This window comes from Balaenoptera acutorostrata, chromosome 5 (genome assembly GCF_949987535.1).
Source record: "Balaenoptera acutorostrata chromosome 5, mBalAcu1.1, whole genome shotgun sequence".
Lineage (NCBI taxonomy): Eukaryota > Metazoa > Chordata > Mammalia > Artiodactyla > Balaenopteridae > Balaenoptera > Balaenoptera acutorostrata.
The window spans coordinates 77,969,552-77,994,150 of NC_080068.1; the positions used below are offsets into that span (position 1 = coordinate 77,969,552).

A 24,599-nucleotide genomic window follows, 5' to 3' on the forward strand; every position below is an offset into this window, starting at 1 on the left:
TGGATCTCTCACTGTCGCGGCCTCTCCCCTTGCGGAGCACAGGCTCCAGACGCGCAGGCTCAGGAGTTGTGGCTCACGGGCTTAGTTGCTCCGCGGCATGTGGGATCTTCCCAGACCAGGGCTTGAACCCGTGTCCCCTGCATTGGCAGGCAGATTCTCAACCACTGCGCCACCAGGGAAGCCCTGGAAGTGCGTAGTTTTGATTGTGATGCAGACCTAGAAACATACTTTACACACAGGAGACGTGATAAATCGTTTTTCATATGATTGGGTTGAAAGGGGCTAATTTTTTGGCCTGTGGGCTACGACAGCACATTGTGACAAGAGTCTTGCTGTAGGATAGTTCATGCTTTTCAGAGGGAAACATCAGCCTGTTTCACAATTGTTCTAAGGAACCTATTAATATTTAAGTAGGTTTTTGAAAATCAGTTTAAAGTGCTTGGATTTTTTAAGTGCTTGGATTAGAAAAAAAGCATTTGATACACTTTAACCTTTTAATCTAATTTTGAAGAATTACTTATCTTTGCATTAATACAAAAGCAGGTGGATTGTGACTTTGTTTCTGAAGGATGGAAACTGTCCCTGATGCCAGTGCTAATGGATTTTTAAAAATTAAATCTATTAAGCTTTAGACTTGTATATAAAATATATCCTGAAATCTTAATAATTTTTTTTAAATTAAAGCAGGATGGGAACAAACATTTATGAATGCCTTCTGTGTTGCTAGGCCTATTTTAGGCATTCTGCAGGTATTCCTTAATCATAACACTGTCTTTTAAGGTCGCCATTCTTCAGCTATTTTAAAAATGAAGAAACTGAGGCTCAGAGAGATTTAATAACTTGCCTGGGGCCATACGGTTCACAAGTGGTAGAGCCAGATTCAAACCCTGCCCTTTCTACCATGCTGACCCTCACTCGGTTAGCCATAAACACCTACTTCATTACCTGTCTGAGGAAAAAGTTAATAATCTCCCTCCCAATCCTTTTTCTTTTCATTAGCTCTTTGACTATGAGGTATATTCATCGCAGCCTAACAATATAGAGAACTTCAAGAGCATTTAAAACACTCCACATTAAGGAAAAAAAAAATAAACCCTTGGATTCATGTTTAGGAGCCAGGTCGTTAACCTTTGGGAGTTAAATATATTGGTGAATTAAAATCACGTTAAACAAGAAGGGATGATACGTTATTAACGACCATAAAACTTTTTTATTTCAGTTACGATACCAGAAGTGCTTGGTAGCCAGGCCGCCTTCGCAGAAAGTTCGACCACCTCCTCCACCAGCAGACTCTGTGACCAGGAGAGTCACAACCAATGTAAAACGAGGGGTCTTATCCCTCATTGACACTTTGAAACAGAAACGCCCTGTCACAGAAACGCCGTAGCTGCATATGTGAAAGGATCCTGTAATATTTACTGAAGATTGAATAGCTACACTAAAGAAGAGGAGCTGATCTCTGGCCTTCCATTCAGTTGCTGATGCTTTGTCTTCAGAGATTAATAACCTAACCAAACAGTGTTAGACAAGCATGTTCTCTCGTCTTGCCACCGTCGTGTGATATGAAAAGAAGCATGACTAATTTTTTTTGCTGTAAGTTACATCATGAGCAGTGGAAGCTCCCTTTCTTATTGTAAATATCGTGAACATTATGTAACGTCACACACACAGGGAAGAATGTGGCCGCACCCCTCCCAGTGAAGCAGCTGAGTCCTTGGAGTGAATGACACCTGGGTTAGTTTCATTGTCTTCTCGACTGGATCTGTCACAAGCAACTTTTAAGTCCTACAGCACTTTGCCCTGTTTTCAACATTGGAGTAGACACTGCATACCGGATACCACTGAATTGCTGTAAAAACAGGATGGTGAGCTTTTGTTTTAGTTTTTCATAAAATCGAACCTTTGGTTGACAAAAATTGGCTGTTGGCATCAGTATAGAAACCAACTGGCAACTTTCCTTGACGAGCTCTTTGACACATGGACACCATTTCATGTCTACAGCTGTTTGGGGGATGTTGGGAAAAAAAGTGAAGCTTCAAAATTGAAAAACTAAATTTCAGAAATTAAAACAACAAAAAGAGCCTTTCTGTTCAGATGGTTTTCAAACTGATTATTAAGAAAAAGAAAGAGATTAACAAAATCATAATGCATTTTGGGTGGGACATATTTCAAACTTCTGCCTTATACTGTACAATGCAGCTAGAGAATTATAGTTCACTATGGCCATTCTCTACATAAACATTAAAATGAAATATTCTTCGTAAGCCTTTCATCCTTAGTTTGATAATTAGCCAATATGCAACTTGGAGTTGAGGAAATGTCATTTATATTTTAGATCTCCACCACCACGTTGTTTTCCACCTCCTAGGTAAATGTTCTGCTAGGATTCTGCATCTAGCTCAATCTTACCTTAATGCTTTTTGCCCAGAAAGCTGTCTGTCCATCATGTAATGTCCATGGCAACAAACTTCATTAAATTGAACCTTTCTGAATTTATGTATTTAATATTAAAATTTGTTGGACTCTAGATATATTTTTTAATTTATATTTTTTCCATTTGTTTTCAAGATTTAAAAATTTCATATCAGAGCAAAATATACATAGGAACAAAGGACTATTTAACAGCCTTCCCAAAAACAGCACTTTTCTGCTTCTCTATCTATAGATGACTTAGCTGTAAAGATAAACAGATTTAGACACCTGTTGATAATGTTTTAAAGAAGAAGTTGCTAAGAAGCTCAATCTAAACATTAGTTTTGTTTACTTTTCAGTGATAAAATTATCATTTTACAACGTCGTTGTAAAAGTAATGCTTTATGTTTATCTACTGCTATGTACGTGTCAAAATGGTTTCCACATTCTTATCGTCACATTTGAGCCTTATAAGGTAGAGAAGGTACTAAACACATTTGAGAAATAAAAAATATGAATTAAAGAGGCTCAGTCACCTAGCCTAAGATCTCAAGAAAGTTAATGAGAAAGCCAGAACTAGGACCCATGCTTCTCAACTCCCAGTTATTAAGTTATGCTGCTTCCACACCAGTCAGGAGGAGTCTTTCCAGAATTACTCTGGGCATATCCAGTTATTGTCAGGCAATCTTAGGATTCCCTGTATAAGTAGGGAAGTATGTCCAAATTACTCATGCCGTGATTTAAAACCATTGCCCGCTCTCAGTTTTCCTGCAGTGTGCCTCAAATGTGTTGTAGAGGACAGGATTCTACACGCAGCACATCCTGTTCAACCCACAAGACTATCCAGAGATGATGTTACATGTGGTAGAAATATTCCTAACTCATGATACTTAGCCACCAGAGAACATGATGGAATGAGTAGGTGGCCTCCTGCCTCTGTTCCCTCTCAGAATTCTGGAATTGTTTGCTAGCACCCTAGTGTTATGACAAAAGAGAGGCCACTCTAGAAATGGATTATACTTCTCACCAGCCTATATACTATTCTACTAAAGTTAGCAGTGACATCCTAAGAAATTACTGCATTAAGAAAATCCTTACTGTGCCCTTCGAAAAGCTGTTCAAAATTCAATCTTGATGATCTTTCATCTTGACCTCCACAGTGAAACAAACATTTTAGTGTGATAAACTTCAAAATTCTTAAAAAAGTGATCCACTTTTATATTGGACATCTCTACCAGAACCCATTCTTTTTTTTTAAGGCATACATATGTTTTCAGGATCAAGAATACTGAGCTAGCTTTAAGTAGCAAACTGATTTATATATGCAATTATAGGATGCATTAAGATGAATGATAGCCTTTACATACTGAAAACTTTACTGCAGATACTTTGTTTTAAAAATAGCTTTGCATACTAAATGCAATTAATTTTATAAAATTAATTATGTTAAGCCGTATGTTCAGACACTTTCTGCCATGGCCAAAAAGTATGTATGAAAGTATGTGTGTATTTTCTGTGAAAGGATGCTAGTGTTTTACCTGATATTGTAGTGACACTTCAGTTATCTGTGCATTCTTTGTATCTGTGATTTGGTAAACAGGCAGCCATGTTCACTATGCCTTGTATGTCTTATCATTTTTTTAATTAACCTGTTAAATACAGCTTAAAATATTTTTATTTTATTTATTCTATTTTTACTGAAATATACTGCATTATTGTGTTAATGTATTATCTTTACTGGATATTATCTCTCAATGTATCCAGGTCTAAGTAATCTCAGTGAACTATACATTGCCTAAAAGGTGGTTTTGTAATGATTTGTAGTCACATTTTTATTGGAATATGTATAAGAAAAGGCAAAATACTTAAAAGTTCCTTTTATTTTTTAAAAGCAGCTAGATAGACGCATACTTGCCAACTCACATATGTGCTCCTTGGCCGCATCAAGGGGAATAGCCAACATGCCTATGGCTAAAAACTTTACTTTGCAAACTTAAAGCACTGCTTGGTGCTTCGTTTTTATATCCTTCACAACACGTGTGAGCTCATCTAAGAGACACATGTCCTCCTGCCCTTTGTTTACACCTGGATATATGATCACCCATAGCTAATTAGGACCATTGTTTTTGTTTGTGTCTGTCTTACTGCATGAAGCAACATTAGACCCATTTCCATTAAAATAAGCTCTTGGTGATAAACTGTTGGCACTGCTACTTTTTAAAAAATTCCACTTTATGATTTTATGACGAACATTTGTACGATTCTACACAAGGTCATTTACTAGAAGCCCTAAATCTTTCCTCCTCTTCTTATATGACACACACTCATTTCATAAGCATTGCAACACAAACTCAAGATATCATAAACAATGTGAGAAACATCTCCCTAACTGATATTAGCACAGCTTAACTAGTAAAAGCATTAGCTCTCTAGTTTGCCAGGCTTACTTAACCCAATACACAGCTAACGTGTGTTATACAGCTAGTAAAATGAAGTTTATTTCAGCTTCAGGGAAAAGATACTGATCACACTTCATCAGTGAGAGCGCTCCCTGCCATCCAAAGCAGCTTGTTTATCCCAAAAGAACATTTGGTTTTGCTTTCTGTCCCTTTTGCTGTTGACCATTTTTACACATTTAAATGTAAGATGTTGTGAGAATAAACTTAGCTGCGTAAAATGTTTGGCTCATTTATCTGACATCAGTCATACATATCCAGATAGAAATAAAAGTTTAGTGTCTCCACGCCAGTCATTTTATTTTCAAATTATTCTTACCTCAAATTAAAAGTCATTTTAGTAATGTAAGATTCTGCTTTGATTAGTTATTGTATATTTCCACCTGGTAAGAACTAGAAAGTAACTTTAAATTTTGAATAATTCATCGCATGGTCCTTACTTGGTACTCAGGAAGGACAGCTGGCATTTTGGACATAGAGGCCTGTTCAGTCACCAACTTGATGCTTGTGTAAGCACTCTTTCTAGTGTTAAGAAAGTCCATCTTTCCTTTAAGAGCCTGATATCAAAGAATGAAAGATGATAGAGTTGTACAGGCACTAAATCCAAAATGAAAGGTGACTAGAAAAACAGCAGTTGAATCTGGTTTAGTTTAACTGTTAGACATATGGAAGAAGATAAATAGAATTTAAAGTGTGTACCCATTTTTTGTTCATCTTGCATTTCCCCCAGTAGTTTACCTTTTTCCTCAATCAAAAGCAGTTAGTTACTCTCAAAGAGCAAAATTTCATTTGGTTTCAGGTATTATATAGTGGTAAATAATTACACATTAAAAATCTGAATTTGCTATTGGAGTATCTAAAAACCAGTAATTTCATTACTTTAGATTTTTACAGCACTTTTCTCTAAGAAGCTGAAAAAAGAAAAGTGTCAATGTAATCAATATTCTCCTTTACTAGAATTCTCCCATACTGTTTTTAATCCAAAGTATTTCCCTTTTTAGTCTACCAAAATATTTAAATAATTGATCACATCCTTCTTTCTTAGAAGATTCCAAAGAAGAAAACTGCAGGCTTAATGAATGGTTTAACTGAGAATCTCCATATACTTAGAAAAATAATGTATGACAGGATTCATGTTATGAGATACTGAAGATAAGTGGCTACAGTTGTGATGTGACATGAACCACATGCTGCTATAGAGATCAGAAAAATATCCTGAACTATTTCATAACAGTGTGAGTTTTCTTCTTATAATAACTATTAGCAGAAAATAATAAAAATCTCAGACCTGCTACTTTTGGACAATGGAATACTCTTCAGCCTGGGGCAGAGGAGAGATGTAAGGAAAGGGATAAAAGATCCCTGGGATAAAATATCAGCTCTTTACTGAACAAAGTTCAGTTCAGCTGCACTGGCCTCCCAGAGGCACGGAAGGCTCTAAGCCGGAGAGTAGGAATAGGAGGAAACCATACTATAACTTTCAGAGCAAAGATTATATAGTTTTTGATTTTTGAAAGTAGTTAAATAAGCTGAGCATTTAAAACATTTCTGTATTTTTTAAGAGTCATAACAGTATTCTTTTGGGATTTAAAAATATTAAGTCTGGTTCAAGTATAAAAAGTCATGTTTCCTTTCTTCAGTAACACATTTTACTGGTAAGTGTAAATCTTCAGTTAAAAACATTTATTACTGCTAAAATGAAATTCACCCTTTTTTATCCTCACTTCAAGTGAGAAAATTATACAATATTAGAGCTGAAATAGAACTAAATATTCATCTTGAAGAGGATAATAGCCTACTAAAATCATGCCACCTGAATTGAAATTTAGGAATTTATTTAACACTATTCAACACAACTGGATTCTGAAAACACACTTTAAATTCAAACTCTTTGAATGTGTCTATGAACATGTTTTTAAACAGTAGGATTTACAGTTGTAACATATTTGATTTAATGTCACTTTCTGTTGCCATGATAAAAAAAAATCAGTAGACCCAGAAATTATAATCATAACCAATTCTTGGAAGGCAATTGATAATACAGTCAAGATGAACTGACTTTTAATATAATTAAAATAGTGCTACAATATATTTTAATTGAGCATCAGAAATGACTTACCAAAGTTTGATTACTGTGTGCCACTTGAAATGACCATCATCTCACCTGATCTTTGAATCATAAATTTGTATAGATTTCTTCAACAATAGGGGTGTCACTTGTATTCAACAGTTTGGCCTCTTCCTCAGAATTACTATTTAGATGGAAATTTGCTTACAGTCACTTTTTTTACAACAGTATTTGGCATAAATAGTTAAAAGGGAGAGCTTATGTTCAGTCTGCTCAGGATCCTTGAGGTTCTTCCAGTGAGAAACAGTTTTCACTCTGTGAATGGACAGCTGAACTACTCCTCACACCTAGAACTTTGGACTTTCCTGTTCTTCCTACTCATACTCAACCTCAATCACATTACAAAAGCTCATAACATCTCCTATTTTGATGTTTAAGAAAAAAAAAATCAACCTCGATAGTGATTGAAAATGTTAAACTACAGCTGACTCGATACTGAAGAGCAATCTATAGTCTGTGCAAGAGCATCTTTTCCAAACCTACGCTTTCTAATAAACTGCCTCACAAGTTAACTTTGAAAAGAAGTCTGTTCTAAGGCATACAGTGTTTCCCTTCAGGAAAAATTGTTGCAGCTTTAAAACCAGTGTCCTAAGTCCAGACAGAAAGTTAGCAAGAGTGAGACAAGTTCTAACAGCTGATACCGAGTCTACAACTGGACATTCTAAAACAGATCGGCACCCAGCTACTGAACTCTCTGAATTCTGCTTTGCTTAACTCACCTATATTATTCTCATTTGTCTTAATTCACTTGAAGGTAATAATCACATTTAGAAGATACTAAGTGACCAAAAGGATGAGTATTTTGTGTAGGGATGTCTAACCTTCAGAGAAATATCAGACTTTGAAAAAAAAAATCTACTACTCTTGACACCTGTAAAAAACACAAGACAGTCAAAGCCATGGTCGAGGATGCCTGGGTAGAGAGGAAGGTAAGTTTTCTTTAGGTTTTTTCCCTCTTCTTGGTATTGATGGTGTGGGAAGATAGCCAGGCATGACAGTCTTGGGCCCAACCCAACGACAGTAAAAATGTTGAGTTGGTATCTGAGATCTGATCCCTTGGGGACTAGAAAATGGCAACATTACTGGAGGCAAAACAATCTCTACGGGTTTCAGTGCAATCATTCTGTCTTCTGGGCGAGGTCTTACAAAGTTTGTCAGCCGTTCGTATGGTCTGGAGGGAGATGTGTTCTTCATAAATGTAGGCACTAAAGGATTGGTGGTGGGCTTGTTGGATTTTCTGACCTGTGAGGAAGAACCCACTTGATTTGTATTCTTCTGTGGAAGAGATGTTTTTGTTGTTAATGTCTCTGACTGATGAGCACTTGCGTTAGTTTCTTGACTCAGGAACTCAGCAATTTTCATCTGGATGCTGCTACTATCAGAAGTGGAAGATTTTGGCAATGACATTTTTGATTTTTTCTTCTTCTTCTCCCGTTTTGAAGGTTTGCCCAACTCGATCCCATCCAGTAGACCCTTTGCTGCAGCACGGGCCAAAACATCTTTCACAGACACTGTCTCAGATGGGTCCCGCTATAATTAAATGTGGGAGTTAACTGTTACTGTGCATATTACAAATGTTTATCAGTGTTTCCGTAAAGATAAAAGAGTATCCTTGTTATACTAAAAGAAATAGTTTTTAGACCTTAGTCTCTTAATATATCCTGTAAGCCTCAGGAAATTACTTTCTTTGTACTTAAATCTCCCCATTTGTGAACCTGATAGAAAAAAAAAAAAAGAAGAATTACAGAGCTTCTTTCTTTTTTTTTCTGAATTTTTGAATTTTTATTTATTTTTTTATACAGCAGGTTCTTATTAGTTATCTGTTTTATACATATTAGTGTATATATGTCCAGAGCTTATTTCTTACCTATGAGCTAAAATGAACTGGATATTGACAAAGTGCTTGGAGAAGTGGGGGTGGAGAACAGGCAAGGGAAAAACACTCAGGAGGACAATAAAGATAAAAATAGGGATTTCCGCCATACAATAGTAATTCCTTTTCCTGCCCTTTAGCTATTTATGAAATAAGCATACCATTATGAAATGTTCAGAAAGTTCCTATGTTCCTCTTATGAGACTTTGTTGTTTCTTAATTCCTAAGCATGAAATGGATTGGGATTTTTTTTATCCTTACCTCCCTTGTGAGAACAGAAAGAAAACAACCATTGGTAATTTCAGATGGTTCCATTCTGAAAAATTTGTCAGTGGACAAATGTATTTCCTTTAAGGAGCACAGTGGAAGGACAGGGGGACTAAGCCTGCAATAGATAACAGCAAACAATTAATAGTTAGAATGTCTTATTTGCCAATGCAGGGAGACAGTAAATTGCAACCGATTTTCTTTTATTATGTTTTACCCATTATTTAAACAAAAATTCCAAATAAGAATAAAATGTCAAGGGGAGGGATCAAGATGGTGGAGTAGTAGGATGTGGAGCTAACCTCGTCCCACAAATACATCAAAAATATATCTACATGTGGAACAATTCTCAGAACACCTACTGAACCCTGGCAGAAGACCTCAGACTTCTGAGAGGGCAATAAAATATCCACATAACCAAGTAGGACAAAAGAAAAAAGAAAAAAAAGAGGGAGAAAGGAATCAGGACAGGACCCTGCACCCCTGGGAAGGAACTGTGAAACAGGAAAGGTTCCGGCACCCTGTGAAGTCCCCTCACCAGTGGGGAGACCAGCTGGGGTGGAGGGGGAGCTTCAGAGCCTCAGAAGAGAGCACAGAACTGGTGTGCAGCAGGCAGAATGGAAAGAGACCTGCACAGACGGTCAGTCTCACAGCACTGCACTCCCCAGCCTGAGACGTGCGTCCACCAGTGTGGGCGGGGGCTGGGAGCTGAAGCTTGGGCTTCGGAGGTCAGACCTGGGGAGAAGACAGGGGTTGGCTGTGCGGAGACAGCCTTAAGGGGCTGGATTTTGGTATGACTGAAACCAAGGGTGTACGCAGAAGAAGCCCAGGCCCACCATAGAGGCAAGGTGCCATTGTTGAGGGCACGCAAGGGGAGGGGCGGGACCTGACATAGCAGCCTCCTTCCCTGCACATGCACTCTAAGGCGACAGGACACTGCCTGCACGGGCTCCAGGAGCAGGCACCAACCACTGCTGTGGGCTCAGGGGTGGGCATGAGCCACCGATGCCATCGCAGGCTCCAGGGGCACGAGTGAGCCACCACCATACCGAGAGCTCTGGGAGCGGGTGCCAGCTGCCACCTTTGCAGGCTCTGGGAGAGAACGCCAGCCACTGCTTCTGCACACCCCCTATCAATGGGATAACAGCCAGCACACACTGAGGAAAGAGACAGCAGGCATCCATACTAAAACAACGCTTACACCAAAAATATTAAAACCACACAAGCTACACAGGGCTGCTCCTACATATAAACAGCCCTCCAAGACCACAGTAGATAAGTGTTTCTCCTAAACTCACAGAGTAAGGGAAATGTAAGTAAAACAAAGAAGCAGAGGGACCAGTCCCAGTTAAAAGACCAAGAGAATTTCCCTGAAAGAACAAACAATGAAATAGACCTCTTCAGTCTAATGACGCTGAGTTCAAAAAGGAGATAATGAAAATACTGAAGGAATTAAGAAAGTTTATTGACAGAAATGCAGAATACTGTAAAAAGGAGCTAGAAACTATAAAGAGGAGCCAAGAAAAATTAAAAACTCATTTGCTGAGATGAAAGCTGAGCTAAAGGCAATGAACAGCAGAATGAATAATGCAGAAGAACAAATAAGTGATCTGGAAGATAGAATAATGAAAATCACCCAATCAGAACAGCAGATAGAAAGGCAAATTAAAAAAAAAATGAAAGCAATATAAGACATGTATGGGATAATATAAAGCTTGCCAATCTACCCATAATAGGGATTCCAGAGGAGAAGACAGAGAAAAGGGGATCGAAAATGAATTTGAAGAAATTATGGCTGAAAACGTCTCAAACCTAAAGAAGGAAACAGAAATCCAGGTACAGGAAGCAGAGTCCCAAACAAGATGAACCCAAACAGACCTACATCAAGACATATTGTAATTAAAATGGCGAAAGTTAAAGAGAGTATTCTGAAGGCAGCAAGAGAAAAACAAAGTGTTAGTTACAAAGGAATCCCCATAAGGCTATCAGCTGATTTCTCTACAGAAACGTTACAGTACAGAAGGGAGTGGCAAGATATATTCAAATTCCTAAAAGGGAAAAATGTGCAACCTAGAATACTATACCCAGCAAGATTATCATTTAGAATAGAAGGAGAGACAAAGAATTTCTCAGATAAGCAAAAACTAAAAGAATACAGCAATACTAAACCTATCCTAAAAGAAGTATTGAAAGGTCTTCTCTAAATAGAAGAGAAGCAAGAATGTATAGAAAAGAGAAAATCACAATTGGTAAGTAAATCACTTAAATAAGTCAGTACACAGATTTTTAAAAAATCAAAACATTTTTGTGAAAATGATGACAATGAACAGCAAAAGGATAAACATGAAGATGTAAAAGAGGACATCAAAATCATAAAATGTGGGGAAGGAAAGTAAGAAAATGTAGATTCTTTTTTTTTTTAGAATGTGTTTGAGCCTATATGACTATCAGTCTAAAGCAAGTAGATATAGGAAGGGGTTAACATACTTGAAAAACAGAATAACCACAAATCAAAAACACACAATAGATTCACAAAAACCAAAAAGAACACAAGCATAAAATAAAAGGAAATCATCAAACCACAAAAAGAAAAACAAAAGGAAAAAAGAAAGGAACAAAGAAGAAACACAGAATCAACTGGAAAACAAGGTTTAAAATGGCAATAAATATGTATCTATCAATAATTACCTTAAATGTCAATGGACTAAATGCTCCAATCAAAAGACATAGAGTGGCGGATTGGATTAAAAAACAAAAGCCTACAATATGCTGCCTACAAGAGACCCACTTTAGGGCAGGAGACACACATAGATTGAAAGTGAGGGGATGGAAAAAGATATTTCATGCAAACAGAAATGACAAGTGGGGGTCACAATACTCATATCAGACAAAACAGACTTGAAAACAAAGGCCATAAAGAAAGATAAAGATATATCACTATATAATGATAAAAGGATCAATACAAGAAGAGAATTTTACACTCATTAACATATATGCACCTAATACAGAAGCACCCAAATATATAAAACAAATACTAACAGACATAAAGGGAGAAATTGATGGGAATACAATAATAGTAGGAGACTTTAACACCCCACTCATATCAATGGAAATATCTTCTAGACAGAAAATCAATACGGCAACATAGATCCTAAATGATAAAATTGAGCAGTTAGACTTAACTGATATTTTCAGGACATGACAACTAAAAAAAACCAGAATACACATTCTTTTCAAGTGCACATGGAACATTCTCTAGGGCTGACCATATACTAGGGCACAAAACAAGCCTCAACAAATTGAAGAGTACAGAAATTATCTCAAACATCTTTTCTGACCACAATGGCATGAAACTAGAAATCAACCACAGAAAAAGAAATGAGAAAAAAAAGACTACATGGAGACTAAAAAACATGCTATTAAAAAAACAGTGGGTCAATGATGAAATCAAAGAGGAAATTAAAAAATACCTTGAGACAAATGACAATGAAAACACAACCAAACAAAATCTATAGGATGCAGCAAAAACAGTTCTTAGAAGTTCATTGTGATACAGGCCTTCCTCAAGAAACAAGAAAAACCTCAAATAAACAACCTAACCTACCACCTAAAAGAATTACAAAGAGAACAAACAAAACATAAAGTCAGCAGAAGGAAGGAAATAATAAAGATCAGAGAGGAAATAAATAAAATAGAGATTAAAAAACTACAGAAAAAAAATAATAAAACCAAGAGCTGGTTCGCTGAAAGGGTAAACAAAATTGACAAACCTCTGAACAGGCTCACCAAGAAGAAAAGAGAGAGAACCCAAATAAACAAAATAAGAAATGAAAAAGGAGGGACTTTCCTGGTGGTGTAGTGGTTAAGAATCCACCTGCCAATGCAGGGGGCATGAGTTCGATCCCTGGTCTGGGAAGATCCCACTTGCCACGGAGCAACTAAGCCCATGCGCCACAACTACTGAGCCTGTGCTCTACAGCCTGCGAGCCACAACTACTGAAGCCCGCGTGCCTAAAGCCCATGCTCCGCAACAAGAGAAGCCACCACAATGAGAAGCCCATGCACCGCAACAAAGAGTGGCCCCTGCTCGCCGCAACTAGAGAAGGTCCTCACGCAGCAACGAAGACCCAACACAAGCAAAAATAAATAACAAAATAAAAATAAATAAATTTATTTTAAAAAAAAATGAAAAAGAAGAAATCTCAACTGATACCACAGAAATACAAAAAAGAAAAAAGAAAAAAAAAACGGTCAGAGAATACTATGAAAATTATATGCCAACAAATTCAACAACCTAGAAGAAATGGACAAGATTTTAGAAACACAGAGCCCACTAAAATTGAATCAAGAAGAAACAGATAATTTGAACAGACTGATCACTAGAAGTGAAATAGAACCTGTAATTTTAAAACCCTCTACAAACAAAAGTCCAGGACCAGATGGCTTCACAGGCAAATTCTACCAAACATACAAAGAAGAACTTTTACTGATCCTTCTCAAACTCTTCCAAATGATTGAAGAGGAGGGAACACTCCCAAAGACATTCTATGAAGCCACCATCACCCTGATACCAAAACCAGACAAAGATACCACCAAAAAAGAAAATTAGAGGCCAAAATCTTTGATGAATATAGATGCAAAAATTCTCAACAAAATACTAGCAACCCGCGTCCAATACACATAAAAAAGATCATACACCACGACCAAGTGGGATTCATCCCAAGTTCATAAGGATGGTTCAACAAATGCAATTCAATCAATATGATACACCACACAAACAAAATAAAAGACAGAAACCACATGATCATCTCAATAGATGCAGAAAAAGCATTTGACAAAACTGAACATCCATTCATGATAAAAACTCTTACCAAAGTGGGTATAGAGGGAACGTATCTCAACATAATAGCAAAATTATGACAAACCCACAGCCAACAGAATACTCAATGGTGAAAAACTGAAAGACTTCCCACTAAAATCTGGAACAAGACAAGGATGCCCACTCTCACCACTTCTACTCAACATAGTATTGGAAGTTCTAGCCCCAGCAATCAGACAAGAAAAAGAAATGAAAGGTATCCAAATTGGAAGGGAAGAAGTAAAACTGTTATATGCAGATAACATGATACTATATATAGAAAACCCTAAAGACTCCACACAAAAACTACTAGAACTGATAAATGAATTCAGCAAGGTAGCAGGATACAAGATTAATATACAGAAATCGGTTGCATTTCTTTACACTAACAATGAAATATCAGAAAGGGAATGTAAAACAACAATACCTTTTACAATCACACCAAAAAAATAAAATAGGAATAAACTTGACCAAGGAGATGAAAGGCTTATATGCTGAGAACTATAAAACATTAATAAAGAAAATTAAAGATGATTCAAAGAAACAGAAAGATATCCCATGCTCTTGGAATGGAAGAATTAATATTGTTAAAATGGCCATACTACCCAAAGCAGTCTACAGAATTATTGCGATCCCTATCAAATTACCCATGACATTTTACACAGAACTAAAACAAATAATTCTAAAATTTATATGGAACCATAAAAGACCCAGAATTGCCAAAGCAATCCTGAGGAAAAAGAACAAAGCAGGAGGGGACTTCCTTGGTGGCACAGTGGTTAAGAATCTGCCTGCCAATGCAGGGGACACGAGTTTGATCCCTGGTCTGGGAAGATCCCACATGCCGTGGAGCAACTAAGCCCGTGTGCCACAACTACTGAGCCTGCGCTCTAGAGCCCACAAGCCACAACTACTGAGCCCAAGTGCCACAACTACTGAAGCCCGCGTGCCTAGAGCCTGTGCTCTACAACAAGAGAAGCCACTGCAATGAGAAGCCCGTGCACCACAACGAAGAGTAGCTCCCACTCGCCACAACTAGAGAAAGCCTGCGCACAGCAACAAAAACCCAACACAGCCATAAATAAATAAATAAATAAATAAATAAATAAAATTTTAAAAGAAGAACAAAGCAGGAGGCATAACTGTCCCAGACTTCAGACAATACTACAAAGCTACAGTAATCAAAACAGTGTGGTACTGTCACAAAAACAGATATATGGTCAATGGAACAGAATACAGAGCCCAGAAATAAACCCACACACCTACAGGTAAATAATCTTTGACAAAGGAGGCAAGAATATACAATGGGAAAAGGACAGTCTCTTCAGCAAGTGGTGCTGGGAAAGTTGGACAGCCACATGTAAATCAATAAAGTTAGAACACACCCTCACACCATGCACAAAAATAAACTCAAAATGGCCTAAAGGCTTAAACATAAGACATGACACCATAAAACTCCTAGAAGAGAACATAGGCAAAACATTCTCTGACATAAATCGTACCAATGTTTTCTTAGGTCAGATTCCCAAGGCAATAGAAATAAAAACAAAAATAAACAAATGGGACCTAATCAAACTTACAAGCTTTTGCACAGCAAGGGAAGCCGTTAAGAAAATGAAAAGACATGTATACACTGATGTGTATAAAACTGATGCCTAATAAGAACCTGCAGTATAAAAAAACAAACAAAACAACTAATACTAAACTTTCATTGGGTTATTTGTATGGAAATATGTTAATATAAATGTTTCAGACATTACATGAAATTTCTAAAAATCTTATATTTGTATTTGTATGGAAATATGTATGGAAATATGTTAATATAAATGTTTCAGACATTACATGAAATTTCTAAAAATCTTAAAAAAAAAAAAAAAAAGAAAATGAAAAGACAACCTACTGAATGGGAGAAAATATTTGCAAACAATGCAGCCAACAAGGACTTAATTTCCAAAATATACAAACAGCTCATACAACTCAAAAACAAAACAACAAACAACCCAATCGAAAAATTGGCAGAAGATCTTAATAGACATTTCTCCAAAGAAGACATACAGATGGCCAGTAGGCACAGGAAAAGATGCTCAACATCTCTAATTATTAGAGAAATGCAAATCAAAACTACTTGAGGTACCACCTCACACCGGTCAGAACGGCCATCATTAAAAAAATCTACAAATAACAAATGCTGGAGAGAGTGTGGAGAAAAGAGAACCCTCCTACACTGTTAGTGGGAATGTAAGTTGGTGCAGCCATTGTGGAAAACAGTATGGAGGTTCCTTAAAAAAGTAAAAATAGAAGGGAATTCCCTGGCGGTCCAGTGGTTAGGACTCCACGCTTTCACTGCTGAGGGCCCGGGTTCGATCCCTTGTCAGGGAACTAAGATCCCACAAGCCGTGTGGCGCAGTCAAAAAACAAAAAAACAAAAAACCTAAAAACAATTACCATATGATCCAGCAATCCCAATCCTGGGCATATATCCAGAAAAAACTATAATTCAAAAAGATACATGCACCCTATGTTCAGAGCAGCACTATTCACAATAGCCAAGACATGGAAACAATGTAAATGTCCACTGACAGATGAATGGATAAAGAAGATGTGGTACATATATATGCAATGGAATACTACTCAGCCATAAAAAAGAACGAAATAGGACTTCCCTGGTGGCGCAGTGGTTAAGAATCTGCCTGCCAATGCAGGGGGTACAGGTCCAAGCCCTGATCCGGGAAGATCCCACATGCCATGGAGCAACTAAGCCCATGTGCCACAACTACTGAGCCTGCGCTCTAGAGCCCACGAGCCACAACTACTGAGCCCGTGTGCCACAACTACTGAAGCCCACGCACCTAGAGCCCGTGCTCCACAACAAGAGAAGCCACCACAATGAGAAGCCTGCGCACCGCAACGAACAGTAGCCCCCACTCACTGCAACTAGAGAAAGCCTGCGCGCAGCAACGAAGACCCAATGCAGCCAAAAAATAAAAGAACAAAATAGTGCCATTTGCAGTTAGAGATTATCATGCTAAGTGAAGTCAGAAAGAGAAAGACAAATACCATATGATACCACTTATATGTGGAATCTAAAATATGACACAATTGAACCTATTTATGAAACAGAAACAAACTCATAGACATAGAGAACAGACTTATGGTTGCCAAGAGGGAAGGGGGGTGGGGGAGGGATGGAGTGGGAAGCTGGGGTTAGCAGATGTAAGCTATTATATATAGAATGGATAAACAACAAGGTCCTACTGTATAGCACAGGGAACTATATTCAATATCCTGTGATAAACCGTAATAGAAAAGAATATTTTTTAAAAAGAATGTATATATATGTATAACTGAATCAGTTTTCTGTACAGCAGAAATTAACACATTGTAAAGTCAACCATACGTCAATAAAAAAAAGAATAGAATGTCAAAGCAGTACAATACTATTATAAAATAAAAGCTCTAGTATTTCACATTAGCTCATAGTTTATTATACTTCCCAAGTTTCCCATCTTTAAACAACTATGCCAAGAACAACCTTTCAACATATTAAAAACTCTTCCCCAAGTCACTAATATGTTAATAAAAAGGCTTCCATTATCAAAACAGGTAACTATGTATTGTAATCACAAACGTATAATACAAAAAAATCCTTTACCTCCACATGTCAGAATACAAAAAGTACGACTTCCTTCTTTTGGTTACTTTTTGCACAATTACAATATAAAAATATGGCCTATCACTACATTATTCTTCTCAATCACTTTTGAGATTAACAGATGACTTATGTGGTGTTCAAGAAAGTACATACCAAAGACTTTGTGTCAGAAATACAAAAATCTCTAATTACTAATATGTTTAAACTAAAATTTTAGTTTTTATATTTAATATTTAATTTTTCATTCAATAGTGAATGGTTCATTCATAAACAGTAATTGTTATAGTCTCATGCTTTTATAAATAAAACATTTAATCAAAGGAATAAATAATTTTCCACAAAAGTTAAAGTATCAGGAACTCTTATTAATAATTTTGTATGTTATATTCTGAAGTTTAAAACCATTTCAAATTTATATTTATTCACTCATTTGCCTACTATGTGAAAAGCACATAAATAAAATATTAGCTCTCTTAAATAGTTTACAATTTAGTTGGAGAAACTAATTGGTATACAATAATATAAAGAAGACCACGTAAGAATGCTGAGCCAAGTAGAGACAAAATTATGTAGGAGTACAGAACAAGGTACAATTAATTGTGGCCATGGGAGATAGCAAATATGAAGACTTCACAGAGGAAGGAGCATTGGTGCTATGTCTTGAAGAATAAGTAGGTATCCAATAAGGCAAAGACGGGATTCTAGACAGAGAGAAGAACACAAACAAAAGCACAAGTGTCATGAAGATGTATGTTCAGGGAACAGCAAGTATTTCCATGTGGCTGAGGCAGAGAGTGAGTAAGAGGATGTAGAGGTCACTTAGGATGTGGACAGACACACATGACCTCAAATGACATGCCAAAGAGTCTGGCCAATAGTGGTGCGTAATAAAATGTTTGTGCTGAACTAAGCTGAAATATAATAGCTGTGTAGGTTCTACACAGCTAGTCACTCCTCTTACCAACCTTGTAACCAACAGACTGAATTTCTGAGGCCTATTCGTCAATGTTCTCTACACAAATAGAAAGCATCAAAATAAATAATTCACTTATATATTAAATAAAGAATACTCACTGAAAATAATTATTTCTTACCAATGTAAGGTTGGGATTTTTGTCAGTTAGATATATCTAGCACCTAGAAGAGTGCCTGGTATATAGTAGATATTCAACAAATATTTATTTAATAGACCATGATATATTTTAGCTACATACATGTTATCTTTTCTAACAGTAATAATAATCCATAATCAATACTGGTAAAGTTACCATACAGAAATTGGCCCTGCATTAACAAAATGATCTTCAAACCCCAACTTACAGTCCACTTCTTTGAATAATAAAATAAGTTAATACCCAGAGTCCAACCCATACCTGACTTAGATGATGACATTTGGGAATTTTTGAGTTGGTGATACTTAAATGAGATTTTGGATTTAGAATAGATCCTGGAATGGGTGAAGACTTGAGAATGCTGGAGTGAGATAAATGTATTTTGTGTATGAAACAGACATCAATTTTAGGGGGCCAGAGAGTGGACTATTGTGGGTTCAATAGTGTCCCCCCCACCAAATTCATGTCCACCCAAAACTCCAGAATGTGACCTTATTTGGAAATAGGGTCTTAGCAAAGGAGCTAATACTGGAGTAGGATAAACCCTAGGTCCAATATTGGTGTCCCTACAAGAAGAGAGGATATACAGAGACACACAGGGGAAGAAGACCACATGACGATGGAGGCAGAGATTGAAGTGATGAAGCTACAAGCCAAGGAACACCAAGGATTGTTAACAAACACCAGAAGATGGAAGAGAGTCACAGAATAGATTCCCTCTCAGAGGCTCTAGAGGGAATCACCCCTGCCAACTACTTGATTTTGGACTTCTGGTCTCCAGAACTGTGAGAGAATAAATTTCTGTTGTTACAAGTCAACAAGTTTAGGATAATTTATTGTGGCAGCTCAGGCAAATAATACACATGGAAAAAGGAATTTTGCAGCTGTAATTAAGGTCTCAAATTAGTTAACCTTAAACTATGGGTATTATCTCAGTGGACCTGACCTAATCACAGGAGCCATCCAGGTCTACAGCTTAGAGACAGAAGAAATCAGAGATTCAAAGCACGAGCAGAGTAAGATGCATTATTGTTGGCTTGAAGATGGAGGAATGGCAAGTGGCAAGGAATGAATGTGGTCTCTAGAAGCAGAGAGCAATCTTGGATTGATAGCCAGCAAAGAAACAAGGACCTCAGTCCCACAACCACAAGAGTGAGGTTGGAAGCAAATTTTCCCCCAGAGTCTCCAGCAAAGAATTCATCAGGCTGACATCCTGAGCAGAGAATCCATCCATGCCATCCAGACAACTGACCTACAGAACTCTGAGTTAATTAACAGGTACTGTCTTCAACTGCTACATCTGTGGTAATTTCTTAAGCATAAATAGAAAACTAATACACAATGGCTCACATTTAGTGAGGAGAAATGCCAGACTGTCATGGCAGACAGTGGAAGATAGGATTAGAAGCCTCAGAGGAGTGAGCTTGCTTCAGTGGATGTACTATTAGGGCTCAAGAACTCTCCAGAGGACTATGTTGAGAGGAGGGTCCAGAAGATACACATTTTATCAGAGCAACAAGGAGTGTGCTGCTGGGAGGGCACTAGCAGCACTCATAAGTTCACTGGTGGCTTCCCTCCCTAGGCCAGGGCTGACAGTAGGAGAGGCCATTATAGAACTGGGCTCACTGAGAGCAATGAGAATAAAGATCCTGAAACAACAGAGACTAAGTGGGCAAAGTACCCATCAGAAGCCAGGTGTATGTGATTACTGATTATCTTAATGAGCACCAAGGCTAGAAGAGCAATCCAATCCCACTCATGCACTGCTTATCTTCCCTATACTCCACCTTTACTAGTAACAGAAAATCAAAACACAGAATACAACCTATCAGTACCTAGCCCTCAAGCTCAAAGACTGTTCATTATTAGAAAATATTTAGCATTAATTCACCACCATGTTAAAATGTCAGATGAGAAAAAACATTTGATTGTATCATTAAATGCTGCAAAGGCTTTTGATAAAACTAGGCATCCATTAGTGATTTTAAAAATCTCTTATTACGATCCTGGCATAAGTATAGACATACAGATCAATGAAACAGAATTGAGAGGCCAGAAATAAGCCCATTCATCTATGATCAACTGATTTTCAACAGGGGTGCCAAGACCATTCACTGTAGAAAGAATAGTCTCTTCAACAAACGGTGCTGGGACAACTGGATATCCACATGCAAAGGAATGAAGTTGGACCCCTACCTCATAACATATACAAAAATTAATCAAAATGGATAACAGACATAAATGTAAGAGCTAAGATTACAAAATGGTTGGAAGAAAACATAGGCATAATTCTTCATGACCTTGCATTAAATAACAGTTTCTTAGATATGATACCTAAAGCACAAGCAATAAAATAAAAAACAAATAAATCGGACTTCTTCAAAATTATAAACTTTTATGCATCAAAGGACATTATCAAGAAAGTAAAAAGACAGCCCACGAATGGGAGATAATAATTGCAAGTTATATATGTGATAAGGGTATGATATACAGAACATATAAAGGAGTCTTACAACTCAACAATAAAAAAGACAAATACAGTCATCCCTTGGTATGAGGGGGATTGGTTCCAGGGCACCCCTTGGATACCAAGATCCACAGATGCTCAAATACCTTATATAAAATGGTGTAGTATTTGCATATAACCTAAGCACATGCTCCTGTATACTTTAAATTATCTCTAGATTACTCATAATACCTAATACAATGTAAATGCTATGTAAATAGTTGCAGCAAATTCAAGTTTTGTTTTTGGAAATTGCTGGAATTTTTTCCCAAATATTTTCAATCTGCAGTTGGTTGAATCCTCAGATGTGGACCCCTCAGACATGGAAGGCCAACTGTAACACAATTATTTTTTTAATAAATTTATTTATTTTATTTATTTATTTTTGGCTGCGTTGGGTCTTCATTGCTGCGTGTGGGCTTTCTCTAGTTGCAGCAAGCAGGGGCTACTCTTCGTTGCAGTGTGCAGGCTTCTTGTTGCGGTGGCTTCTCTTGTTGCGGAGCATGGGCTCTAGGCACGCGGGCTTCAGCAGCTGTGGCATGTGGGCTCAGTAGTTGTGGCACACGGGCTTAGTTGCTCCGCGGCATGTGGGATCTTCCCGGACCAGGGCTCAAACTCGTGTCCCTGGCCTTGGCAGGCGGATTCTTAACCAGTGCGTCACCAGGGAAGTCCCGTAATACAGTTCTTAAATGGGCAAAGAACCTGAATACATTGTCCAAAGAAGATATATAAATGGTTACTAAGCACATGAAAAGAAGCTCAACATCACTAGTTCCCAGGAAAATTCAAATCAAAACCACAGTGACCCAGATTGGCCAAGATGGCAGAGTAGGAAGACTCTGAGCTCACTTCCTCTCAAGAGCACACCAAAATCACAACTATTTGCAGAACAACCATTGATGAAAAAGTCTGGTACCTACCAGAAAAGATCTTCTACAACTAAAGACATAAAGAAAGAGCCACAAGACAGGTAGGAGGGGCAGACTTGAAATACAGCTAAGTCCCATTACCCCAGGTGGGTGACCCACAAATTGGAGAATAATTATATTGCAGAGGTTCTCCCACAAGAGTGACAGTTATGAGTGCTATATCAGGCTCCCCAGCCTGGGGGTCCGGCACAAGGAAGACAAGGCCCCAGGGCATTTGGCCTTGAAGGCCAGTGGGACTTAATTTCAGGAGTCCCACAGGACTGGGAGAAATAGAGACTTCACTCTTAAATGGCACACACAAAAGCTCACATGTTCTGGAACCCAGGGAAAAAGCAGTAATTTGATAGGAGCCTGGGCCAGACCTACTTGCTGGTCTTGGAGAGTCTCTCAGAGAGGTGAGGGGCGGCTGCGCTCACCCTGGGTGCACAGACACTGGTGGCAGCCATTCTTGGGAGTTCCTTCTACCACATGGATGCTGATACTGGCAAACACCATTGTGGAATCCTCCCTCTAGCTCATTAGCACCAAGACCTGGCCCCACCCAACCCAACAGTCTTTAGGTGCCAGTGCTGGGACAAATCAGGCCAAGCAACTAATTGGGTGGGATACAGCACCACCCATCAGCAGACAGACTGCCTAAAGACCTCCATATCCGCCTCTGGACAAGGCCCTGCCCAATAGAGGGCCCAGGGCCCATTTCCAACCACCAGTGAGCAAGCACCAGCCCCAGAATCCTCTGGGCCTTGCCTGCTCTAGCCTCTGGACCAGGCTGACCCAACGTGGGCAGACACCAGATGCAAGAAAACCACAATCCCACAGCCTGAAAACCTATCCTGTCCAGACCAGGCCAGACCCTGCCCTGGGACCAGCTGGGCCCTGGCCCTGCCCACTAACAGGCCAACAGAAGCTTCAGGACACCCCAGACTCTGTACCTAACTGTGTCAGGATCTGCTCCCCTTCCCTGCCTCACCCCCAGCCATGTTATATCAGCTCTGGGATGTCTGGGCCCTGCAACCAGACTCCAGGACCTGGCTCTTGATGTCAGTAGTCCAGCACTAACCCCAGGACCCAGCTTCAACCTCCAGTGGGTGGGCATCCCATAGATTTTGTAAGGTTGTGTTTTCATTTTCATTTGTCTTGAGGCATTTCCTGATTTCTTCTTTGATTTCATTGTTGACCCATTGGTTTCTTAGTAGCATGTTGTTTAGTCTCCATGTGTTCATTCTTTTCCTGTTTTTCTTTCTGTGGTTGATTTCTGGTTTCATACTGTTGTGGTCAGATAAGATGTTTCAAATAATTTCTATCCTTTTAAATTTGTTGAGGTTTTTTTTTATGACCTAGTATGTGGTCTATCCTAGAGAATATTCCGTGTGCCCTTGAAAAGAATCTGTATTCTGGCTTTTTTGGAAGTAGTGTTCTGTAGATATCAATTAAGTCCTACTGATCTATTGTGTCATTTAGAACCTCTGTTGCCTTACTGATTTTTTGTCTGGATGATCTGTCCATTGATGTCAATGGGGTGTTAAGGTCTACTATTATTGTATTATTGTCAGTTTCTCCCTTTGTATCTGTTAGTATGTTCAAAGAACTTATACCTACCCTTCTCAAACTATTCCAAAAAATTGAAGAGGGAACACTCCCAAATTCATTCTGAAGCTACCATCACCCTGATACCAAAACCAGACAAAAACACTACAAAAAATGAAAACCACAGGCCAATATCTCTGATGAATATAGATGCAAAAATCTTCAAAACAAGATATTAGCAAACAAAATCCAACAATACATAGAAAGGATAATACACCATGATCAAGCTGTAATCATTCCAGGGTAGCAAGGACAGCTCAATATACGCAATCAATCAATGTGACACACCACATTAACAAAAGGAAAGACAAAAACCACATGATCATCTCAATAGACAGAAAAAGCATTTGATAAAATTCAACACCCATTCTTGATAAAAACTGTCACAGAAGTGGGTATAGGGGGAACATATTTCAACATAATAAAGCCATTTATGACAAACCCACAGCCAACGTAATACTCAACAGTGAAAAGCTGAACGCCTTCCCACTAAATTCTGGAACAAGACAAGGATGCCCAGTTTCACCACTTCTACTCAACATAGTATTGGAAGTCCTAGCCCCAACAATCAGATAAGAAAAAGAAATGAAAGGTATCCAAATTGGAAGGGAAGAGGTAAAATTGTCACTATTTGGAGATGACATGATACTCTATATAGAGAACCCTAAAGTCTCCACACAAAAACTATGAGAATAAATGAATTCAGCAAGGTAGTAGGATACAAGATTAATATACAGAAATTTGTTGCATTTCTTTACACTAACAATGAAATTTCAGAAAGAGAAAGTAAAAAAAAAAAAATCCTGTTTAAAACTGCAT

At 38.0% G+C, this 24,599-nt stretch overlaps 2 protein-coding genes across 17 annotated transcripts in view; one reads left to right on the forward strand and one right to left on the reverse strand.

The window, feature by feature from the left end:
- APBB2 (amyloid beta precursor protein binding family B member 2) overlaps positions 1-4,283 on the forward strand; it is a 379,382-nt gene extending 375,099 nt beyond the window's left edge. For all 16 annotated transcript variants that reach the window (XM_057546265.1, XM_057546260.1, XM_057546268.1 and 13 more), the window contains one exon: positions 1,220-4,283. In XM_057546265.1, coding sequence (XP_057402248.1) covers positions 1,220-1,387 — 168 coding nt within the window. In that variant the 3' untranslated portion in view covers positions 1,388-4,283. The remainder of the gene's footprint in view (positions 1-1,219) is intronic.
- A 2,034-nt stretch (positions 4,284-6,317) lies between these two features.
- The window catches only part of NSUN7 (NOP2/Sun RNA methyltransferase family member 7), a 62,386-nt gene continuing 44,104 nt past the window's right edge, over positions 6,318-24,599 (reverse strand). Inside the window, exons 11-12 of the mRNA XM_007178787.3 lie at positions 9,131-9,254; positions 6,318-8,526 (exon numbers count right to left, since the gene is read on the reverse strand). Coding sequence (XP_007178849.2) covers positions 7,888-8,526; positions 9,131-9,254 — 763 coding nt within the window. The 3' untranslated portion in view covers positions 6,318-7,887. The remainder of the gene's footprint in view (positions 8,527-9,130; positions 9,255-24,599) is intronic.